The sequence below is a fragment of the Sinocyclocheilus rhinocerous genome, unplaced genomic scaffold (assembly GCF_001515625.1).
Source record: "Sinocyclocheilus rhinocerous isolate Xijiao unplaced genomic scaffold, SAMN03320098_v1.1 scaffold753, whole genome shotgun sequence".
NCBI lineage: Eukaryota > Metazoa > Chordata > Actinopteri > Cypriniformes > Cyprinidae > Sinocyclocheilus > Sinocyclocheilus rhinocerous.
This window is the reverse complement of record NW_015655991.1, coordinates 1,270,100-1,279,895: the sequence shown is the minus strand read 5'-3', so window position 1 is coordinate 1,279,895 and position 9,796 is coordinate 1,270,100. Positions and strand designations below refer to the sequence as shown.

The following is a 9,796-nucleotide window of genomic DNA, read 5'->3' as shown; positions in this document are numbered from 1 at the left end:
TTTTGTATTGTTTGTATTGTATACTGTTTTATACATGCTCATGATAGAACCACTCATTCATGTAACCTTATGTTTGGTCTTATATGTTGGTACATAGGCAATATATTAGTGTTCTAAGAATCTTTAGTAATTTTGCATCAACATGAGTTCCATATGCAAATTACCATGCTCTCACACAAAGGGTCATAAACCTCCCCAGTATTTCCAACTTCCCGCTTGGAATTTCAGCCTTTCTCATTGGACAAGCCCATCCTGAGAGGCGTGAATCTTCTCAGACCTTAAAAGGCTCACGCACAGTTCCGCCCAAGTCTTCTTCTGCTAAGTCTTCTGCTAAAATATTCTGATTGCGGCCCGTGTAGAGAGCCTGAGCTGGTGCGGGCCTGCCTGGTGGGCTCCAACACATAGTCGGTAAGTCTGCAGTTCTGTTAGATTCTGAGAAGATGAGGATGTGAGCTAGCACCCCTCTAAGGACACCCTAAGTTCGTGCCAGGCCTCAGCCTTGACTTTACATTCACCAAAGATCCTAGGATCTCAGCTGATGTCTCTCTTAGCTCTTTTTCACTTTTCACCTGGGAAGAAACTCCCAATCACCATCGAGTCAGGATCTTTGGAATTCATCACTCTTCAAACCAGGAAGAACGTGATAGCAAGTCCAAACCCTTGAAACCATCAAGACTTTCATCCGAGACTGCATCCGGACACTTGTCAACGACCAAGGCAATGCAAGTATCGTACATTTAACTAAACGAAACAGAGGTTTAGTATAAGCTGTAGGCCTGGTTATAAATCGGCGCTGATGGTTTCACTCAGGTGGTTAACTGACTCATTTTCCATAGCTTCATTCCCTGTTCTTCTAATGATCTCTTTCATCCACTTTGCTCCCCTTTTGTATGTACGCATGAGTGTATGTATGTTTGTTTGTTTGACTAGTTTGTGTTAGTGTTTAGTAAATAAAACTCTTGTGCACAAATTACATGAGTTTCTGATTCTGCCTTGCAAATTAATGTCCCTTTATGATTTGATCCTTGCTACATGCTCTAATGCATTAATACTGTATGAAACTATTGTCTGTGGCCACGGAAATATTCTTCCTAGAGTTGATATGAACTTACACTGAATGATTGCTGGACGAACTCATAATTAATTGTAATTATTTATATACATTTCCCTTTTGAGCTAATTTGCTACAATACAAATAAACAAACACATAAATAAATCTTAAAAAAAACATGTACTCAAATCTCAAATGTAATGTTACTCAGGTGAGTATAACTCGGGTAAGTAAAACACATATGATCCCGCCTTTTGCCAAACTTTTTTTTTCTCCCTTTTCAAATCTTCCTGGTCATTACGTCACCCCGCCCGTGACGTCTCACCCACCCATCCATTGGACTGATTACACATGTGATTCAGAGCGTGGTCACGCTGAAGGCATTCCCATAGCGTTTCGACGCAGCTCGATTTCCTGAAGGGGAACTAAAGTAAATCGAGAGAAGTTCTACAGCACGTGTACCACACTTGATTTCCTTTCTGAACGCAACCTGTGGTCTTTCAGATTCTCTTCTCACAAGATTTAAAGTAGAAACATTGTCAAATATAGCATATACATTTTTGTCTGTTATATTCCTGACTGTTCCCCCTGTTGTCAATCCTGTAATATATGGTATAAAATTAGGTCCAATCAGGGCAAAAATATTGTATAATTTCCAAAGTCCAAGGATTAATAACTTGCAGTATGCACTGTTATAAATGCTGACTGCTTTTTGTTTTCATTATGCATCGCAATTCTGTAAGAGTGGCAAAAACAAATATTTTATTTTGAGCTGGAGAAACAAGTGTGTGCTCATATAATGTTATTTAAAAAGGATAATGTATTGTTTCTGCTGTACTATTGTCAGGGAGTCATCACAGTCACTTCAGTCACCATCCAGGATAATTACCCGATCACAGTCACCTGAGTTCTGATTACCCGCACTTACCAAGTCAATAAACCATCCTGTTTTGCACTTATCTGTTGTCTGGCCTTGCTTTGTGACAGCTATTAATGTAACATGATTTAATAGCTGAGAAATATATGGATATTTATACAAGTTATATCTAAGCATTTGACACTTTAATGCTATTAAAGTCAATTAAAAACAAAGCAGGCCTGTGTCACATGCATTAAAACAATGGTATGTTTTCATCAATACAGTGGAGCTGTATAAGATGCTATGAACAATGATACATTGAAACTCAACTGAGAAAATAGATATCAAACCAATAGTTTGATGCCACCTTCTGGTAAACTCCTAAATGCCACTCAGGATTTTTGACAGATAATTGGCAAGCCATATTCTGGTCCTCATGTGTTCATATTTTTAAATAGTTAAATTTCACTTCCTCCAAACAAAAGAAAACCAGCCAAATGCATTATTGGTATTAAGATGGTATACAACCTATTAAGTAAACAAAATTTATTGGACTATAAATGTGGCATATACATAGTTTTAAATATTGTTCTAGTTGATCCATTATTCTTATTTGCTTATGTCTCGCGATCAATTATGAAACCAAATCTGAAAATGTTATATTGCAAGAAGATATAAAAATATACCTCAAAATGAATGTGTAACTCACAAGCAATGAATACAAGACAATTTAAGAATATTTCTGAAGTATTTCAGTAAAGCTGAATTGCAAATTCTCGATGAAGATAGTTTGTGTCAGCAAACACTTGGCTGATGGGATTTCTGTATAAAGGTTCACAATAACTGAGAGAGGGGCCACAAAAATCTAATTTCACAATCTACATTTTAATTTTTCTTTCTTTCTTTCGTTTTAATCAGTGAAATTAGTAATATTAAAAGTAGTGGTACATTACACCACATTAAACCATAAACACTGTTTAATAAAAGAAAGTCTTACAGGTTTAAAAATATATGAGGGTGAGTAAATTTTCGTTTTTGGGTGAATTATAATAAAGGTTACGGTAAAGTTTTTTTTTTTTTTTTTTAATTTTTGTATTTAGAAGAGCCCCTGAGAAACATTTAATGGATCCTATATAATTAACATTTGGTCCAGTTACAGTTCATGCTGAATAAATCATGTATTTAGTTAAAGAGTTTCTGCTGGACCTTTATTTCCAGAATTACAGAAGGATAACGTCATCTAATAGTATAAACTGTCACCCCAAGATCACGTTTGCATAATACAATTTTTTCTGAATTATCTAAGGAGTGTTAGATCATTATGACGTTGCATATCTGACTCTATATAAAGTTCCCTCATATAGCTGTGAGCAGAATGAAGGATGGATCTCTAAAAGAGGTGTTCAGAGGTCTTCTCCATACCTCATAGCCCTTCAAGCCATGGACTTTTTGTTATTGTTGTTTCTCATTTTAATGGTTTAACACAACATACTGCTTTTAGGGCTCATTTTAAATAATTTAAAAAGTTTTCCAACAGTATAACACAAGATTGGACACGAGAAATACAAGATTGATTGTGTTGGCTTTGTTTGATCTGGAGTCAGATTTTGAAAAGGAATGCATAACATCTCCCCTCCCCACTTTCTCACTGTCATGGCTCTGAATGAGTGGGACTGGACCAGCAGGATCATATTTTTTTCATTTGCTCTTCCAGCTTATCTTCTCACTATTGTTCTTAATGCCGCCTTGATTATGATTATTGCTTTTGAGAAAGCCCTGCATGAGCCCATGTACATTTTCTTGTGTAATCTGTGTGTTAATGATCTGTGTAGAACTACAGGGTTTTATCCCAGGGCTTTGGTATATTTACTCACAGAAACAAACAGGATTTCACTTGAGGAATGTATTGTACAAGGTCTTGTCATTGTGATTTATGCAACTGGAGAATTCACAAATTTAAGTGTCATGGCTATTGATAGGTACATAGCGATCTGTCAACCTTTACGTTATCACAGCATTATGTCACCTTTCACTGTGAGGAGCCTGGTGACTTTTATTTGGATATTTCCTTTTTTCATGAGTGTAATGGCAGTTTCATTGGCTCTGAAACACCCTCTTTGCAGACATGACATGAATAGACTTTTCTGTGAACACCTTTCCTTGTTGAATCTTGCATGCAAACAAGATATTTTTCAAGGGACCTTTAATGGATTTGTCTATATCAGCAAGGCTGTCTTTTTTGTTTTTGTTCTGATTTCCTATTTTAAAATAATTCTAGCTTGTAGAAAATCTAAAGTAAATCGAGAGAAGTTCTACAGCACATGTGTGCCACACCTAATTTCCTTTATGATTACAATATGTGGTCTTTCTGATTCTCTTCTCACAAGATTTAAAGCAGAAACACTGTCTAATATAGCGTCTACGTTTTTGTCTGTTATAATCCTGACTGTTCCACCTGTTGTCAATCCTGTAATATATGGTATAAAATTAGGTCCAATTAGGGCAAAAATATTGTATATTTTCAAAAGTCCAAGGATTAATAACTTGTAGTATTCACTGTTATAAATAGTGTTGATTGTATTTTGTGTCATGATGCATCACAGTGATGATTCTTTAAAAGTGGCAATGATAAAAGTTGTATTTCTTTTTTTAGCTGCAGAAGCCAGCATGTGCTTATATAATATTATTTGAACAGGATAATGTTTTCTTTGAGCTGTACCATTAATGTCACATGATTTAATAGCTAAGAAATATATGTACAATTAAAGAAGTGCTTAGTATTTGACACTGCATATGAATGCTATTAAAGACAATAAAACAAAAAAAAACAAAGCAAGCCTGTGTCACATGCATTAAAACAGTAAGTTTTCAAACATACAGTGGAGCTGAATAAGATGTTATGAACATTGATAACACTGAAACTCAACCAAGAAAATGGAAAACACAGCAACACTTTGATTCCATCTTCTGGTAAAAACCTAAAAGCCACCCAGGATTTTTTAAGATTATTAGCAAGCCATGTTCTCTCCTCATGTGTTCATATTTTTTAAGTAGCTCTATTTCACTGCCTCCAACCAAAACACAACCAGCTAAGTGTTTATTATTGGTATTAATATGATAAACTAAACTTATAAAACTATAAAAGCTGGAAATCCAAAGTTTTAAATATCATTATAGTTTATCAATTATGAAAATAAAATCTGAAAAATGTTGTATTGCAGGAAGATATAAAAATATAACTCAAAATAAATGTGTGTAGCTTGCATACAGTGAACACAGGGCAATTTAAGAATATTTCTGAAGCATTTCAGTAAGGCAGAATTGTAAACATTTCAAGAACAATGTAAATATAGTCGGCTTCAGCACACATTTGACTCGTGAGAGTTCTGCATTAAAGTTCACAATAACTGATGAAATGAAAAAAAAATGGTGTAGGATTTACTTTGAAACTATTTTCATTCAAAAATGGCAAAATTTCACAAATAATTACAAAGAAACAGCAAGTAATGGATTGAATTAAGAGTAAATTTTGAAAATAAAAAGTGAAATATTATTTTCATGTAAAATGTACTCTAGTAATATTTATTTACAACTTTGGAAAATAACTTTTTTTGAGGGCCCAAACATTCAAATTTCACAATCCACATTGTCAGAGTTTTTATGGTAAAGGTTGTGGTTGTATTGAAAATCTTTGGTTCCCTTTCAGTCGGGAAATTTGAATTTGGGAATCTCGCCAGAGAGACCAATCTACTTCGAGTGTAAACTAAATGAGCCAATGCACATTGGCATGCGATGATTGCATCCAGCTGCCGCTGATCGCAGCGCGAGTATAAATAGGCAGCAGGTGCAACGCATACTCAGCTTTTCGCTTCGGAGCCAAGCGGTTTCAATCGTTCTGCTCTTACCAAGCTTCGCTTGTGAAAGAGACAAGTTCAACACGCTCTAAGGGAGCTTCTTCATGTTGGTGGAACGGTGCTACAGTGGTGGTCTTTTTCCAGTGCTGAGTGGGTTACACACATCAGGCTGCACTACCCCCTGTTTGTGTTGCAGGCGGCCATTTCCCTGTGCGTTTCAGCACGCTAAAAGAGCATTCGCTAAAAGAGCCCTCACGGGTGGGCGCGTCATTTTGAAAGATGACGTTGCATCTGTGCCAACTCGATGCTGCGTCTTTGTAAAGACGAAGCTGTGTCTTTATAGAGACAACGCTGCGTCTTGGTATAGATGCCGTTCCACCTGTGCATTTCTGGATTCTGGTTGCTACCTGGCGCCGGGTGATGGTCACGATCGCATGCTGTGGTTGCATTCGTTGATGAGTCATGTTCTTATTGCAGGAAGATGACCATCGCGGAGTTGCGGATCAGGCTCCAATACCTGAAAAGGGGTGGAGTTCCGGTGCCTCTGCCTAGATCTAGTTCTCTTCAGAAGTCAGGGGGGGACTACTTCAGGCAGTAGCTCGGGCAGTCTGAGGGTGACAGTGACGGCTATCCCTCCGAGGAACCAACCTCCCTGGGACCCTCACTCCTCTAGCACTTCGCGGCCAGTTGAGCTCCCCGAGGAACGTGCTGGGCCCTCTACAAGGAGCATACCAGCCGTATCCTTTGGGGCTCCTCCCGACGATCGGATGTCGATCGCTGCATCAGAGGGCGAGTTGGAGCTCTTTGGAGAGGAAGATTCGGCCGCGCTGCCGCCCTCCCGGACGGTAACAAATCCTGAATCAGATCCAAAGATGACGGCTATGCTTTCCTGGGCCGCCGAGAGGGTAGGGCTCGAGTGGAGACCTCCACCACGTCCCGAGCCCTCGAGGTTGGAAGACTGGTTTCTAGAGGTGGCCCGTGCTGGTTCTCAGTGCCCCATTCCGGTATTTTATTTTATTGCCAAAAACCGACCTGCTAGCTCCTCCTCCCTCAGCACCCTTGACGGTGGTGCAGCTAAGGGGTATACGGGGGTCCCCCCATTGGAGCGGTCGGTAGCGATGCAGTTGTGTCTTAATACCATCTCCTCCTGGCGGGGCAAACGGTCCCTTCCCTCCCGGGCCTGTAGGAACTCGTCTGGTCTGACCGGCAGTACCTATTCGGCTTGTGGAGAAGCTGCATCTGCCTTACACGCCATGGCATTACTGCAGGTCCACCAAGCTAAGGCACTGAAGGACCTTCATGAGGGTGGTCATGATCCGGAGGTTCTAAAGGAGCTCTGAACCGCAACTGACGTTGCGCTCCGAGCGACGAAGGTCACCGCGAGTTCTCTGGGTCGTGCGATGTCCATGCTTGTGGTCCAGGAGTGCCATCTCTGGCTGTGTCTGGCCGACATGAGGGACACAGACAAAGTGCGGTTCCCCAATGCCCCCGTGTCCCAGACTGGCCTCTTCGGCGACGCGGTCGAGAGCTTTGCCCAGCAGTTCTCGGGTGCACAGAAGCAGACTGAAGTGATTCATCACATCCTGCCCCAGCAGGCAGCTACTGCCTCCACCCTTTCACCGGCTGCAGCACCTCAGCCTGCTCATTGCCGAGGGCGTCCCCCTGTGTACGCCCCCGCTCCCACGCCGCAGCCTCTAGCCAAGCAGTGCCGTTGAGCCGGTCGTTGGGCATCCGCCCCGCCCGTCCAGGCCCCCGCCAAACCTGGCAGTAAGCGGAAGAGCAAGAGGCCCTGAGACGGGCGACCCAGAGATGGAGGGAGCTGCTATCTCTGGGTCCCGAGAGGGGACGGAGAGTTGTGGACGGGCCAGTTCCATGTCACCCCCATCCCCCTCTGTCGCCAACAGGCAGCAGTGGGCAGTCTGAGAGCACTATCAAAGGCCCTACTCAAGCACCCTCTGCCCAACCATGGAACCAGGTAAGTGTTGCGCAGCACACTCAGACCCTGCTTCGGTCTGCCTGCTAGCCGCCCGAGCCGGGTCCCTGTGTTCCACCTCGCTGCCCCACTGCGGGTACGTCGGTGGTTCCACTGGTCCCACTTGCACGGTTTCTGGGAGCCTGGCTAGTGCTGGCTAGACCATCTCACTGGCTCCTTTGGACCATCAGACTCGGCTATGCAATTCAGTTCGCCCGGCATCCCCCCAAATTCAGGGGCATCCACTTCACATTAGTGAAGGCAGCCGATGCTCATGTCTTGCGTGCGGAGATTGCAGTCCTACTGGCGAAAGACGCGATAGAGCCTTTCCCTCCAGCCAAAGTGAAGATGGGGTTTTACAGCCAAGAAAGGTGGTGGGTTACGACCGATCTTGGACCTGCGTATCTTGAACCGGGCCCTTCACAGGCTACCATTCAAGATGTTGGTGCAGAAACGCATGTTTGGGTGATCCGTCCCCGAGATTGGTTTGCAGCGATCGACCTGAAGGACGCGTACTTTCATGTCTCTATCCTTCCGTGCCACAGACCCTTTCTGCGGTTCGCATTTGAAGGACGAGCATATCAGTTCAAGGCCCTGCCCTTCGAGCCTGTTGGGTCTTCGGGTCAACTGGGAAAAGAGCAAACTCTCCCCGACGCGGAGGATCTCTTTTCTCGGTATGGAGTTGGATTCGGTCAAACAGACAGCACGCCTCACAGAGGAACGTGCTCAGTCAGTGTTGAACTGCTTAAATTCGTTCAAGGGCAGGACAGCGGTCCCACTGAAAAAATTTCAGAGGCTCCTGGGGCATATGGCAGCTGCTCCGGCAGACACGCCACTGGGGCTGCTTCATAGGAGTCCGCTTCAGCACTGGCTTCATGGCCGAGTCCCGATGTGGGCATGGCAGCAGGCACTCACCGGGTCCATGTCACACTGATCTGCCGCCAAACCTTCACCCCGTGGTCAGACCTCACTTTTCTTTGGACGGGAGTGCCCCTAGAACAGGTCTCAGCATGCCTGGAGACCTGTTCTAGGGGCACTCCCGTCCAAATTACTTTGAATTTTAATGTCATTTCTTAATTTCTTATTTAAGTAAACAGTTTGGAGATTTTAACCAATAAGGCAACTGATTCTCGCTTGAAACAAAAAAACTGCGTGCAGCAGCCTGTTCATTTAGCAACTCGCAGTGAGCGTGCATACATGCTCATCATCACGACACAAAAATTCTCCTAGAATTCACACTTTGCATTCAGTTAACAGATCCATACGAATCATGCATGAAATAAAATTTTATAAAGTCAAACGATAGCTTTATGTGCTTTACAGATGAACTTGAAGTCTTTATACATCTTCAAAATGTTCAAGAATAGATCATCTTTGGTGCGGTAATGCGAGTTCATGATCCGATTCGTGAACAGATGATTCTTTTGAGTCAATCTTTTAAACGAATCATTTCTTTTGTTTAACGAAACCAGTGTGAATGGTTCACAAACTGGATAGTTCTGAGGTGTGTTTCCCAAAAGCATCGTTAGTGAACTGTGGTTGTTAAATATTGAACTATAACGACATTGCTTGCAACCGTGGGAAACGAGCCCTGTCAATTTTGACTCAGCGATTCTTTTGTGCCGATCGCTTCTCCATAGAGAGGATTATCTTCACTTAAAGTTTGGTCCATTCATTAAACAAATCTATTGTATAACTTTGAGAACTGTGCCAGTTGTTTTGGCTACTTTTATTATGTGTTTGGTGTGTTTGGATTAGTTTTGAAGCGTTGAATTTGAATTTATATTAATTGGTAGATTTAAATGACAAAATTTTTTGTTGTTCATAGAAATGCTGTGGAAAACTGATGTCGTTAAAAATAAAATGCAAAGAAAACACAAATCTTATGACTGGTAAATGTCACTTTTATTTAGATTTGGAAAGCATAAAAACAAGACATCAAGTTAATATGTTCCTTTGTGTTACATAGCTTAAGTATTTCAAAGTATTCTAAAGTATTTAGATTAAGTTACTAAACCTGAGTAATCTAACGAAATACATTACTGATTACTTTTTAAAGC

The 9,796-nt window shown here is 41.7% G+C and overlaps 2 protein-coding genes across 2 annotated transcripts in view; both read left to right on the top strand.

Moving 5' to 3' along the window:
- The window catches only part of or61a1 (odorant receptor, family 61, subfamily A, member 1), a 10,300-nt gene extending 8,551 nt beyond the window's left edge, over positions 1 to 1,749 (top strand). Inside the window, exon 3 of the mRNA XM_016526281.1 lies at positions 1,556 to 1,749. Within this exon, the coding sequence (XP_016381767.1) occupies positions 1,556 to 1,749 (194 nt within the window). The remainder of the gene's footprint in view (positions 1 to 1,555) is intronic.
- A 1,778-nt stretch (positions 1,750 to 3,527) lies between these two features.
- LOC107719022 (olfactory receptor 146-like) lies at positions 3,528 to 4,460 on the top strand. Its single transcript, XM_016526311.1, has one exon. The coding sequence runs from the start codon at positions 3,528 to 3,530 to the stop codon at positions 4,458 to 4,460; it is 933 nt and encodes a 310-aa protein (XP_016381797.1).
- The last annotated feature ends 5,336 nt before the right edge of the window (positions 4,461 to 9,796 follow it).

Bases quoted from the DNA above. Each gene is read 5' to 3' on its own strand.
- LOC107719022 (XM_016526311.1), top strand. From the start codon at position 3,528: ATGCATAACATCTCCCCTCCCCACTTTCTCACTGTCATGGCTCTGAAT.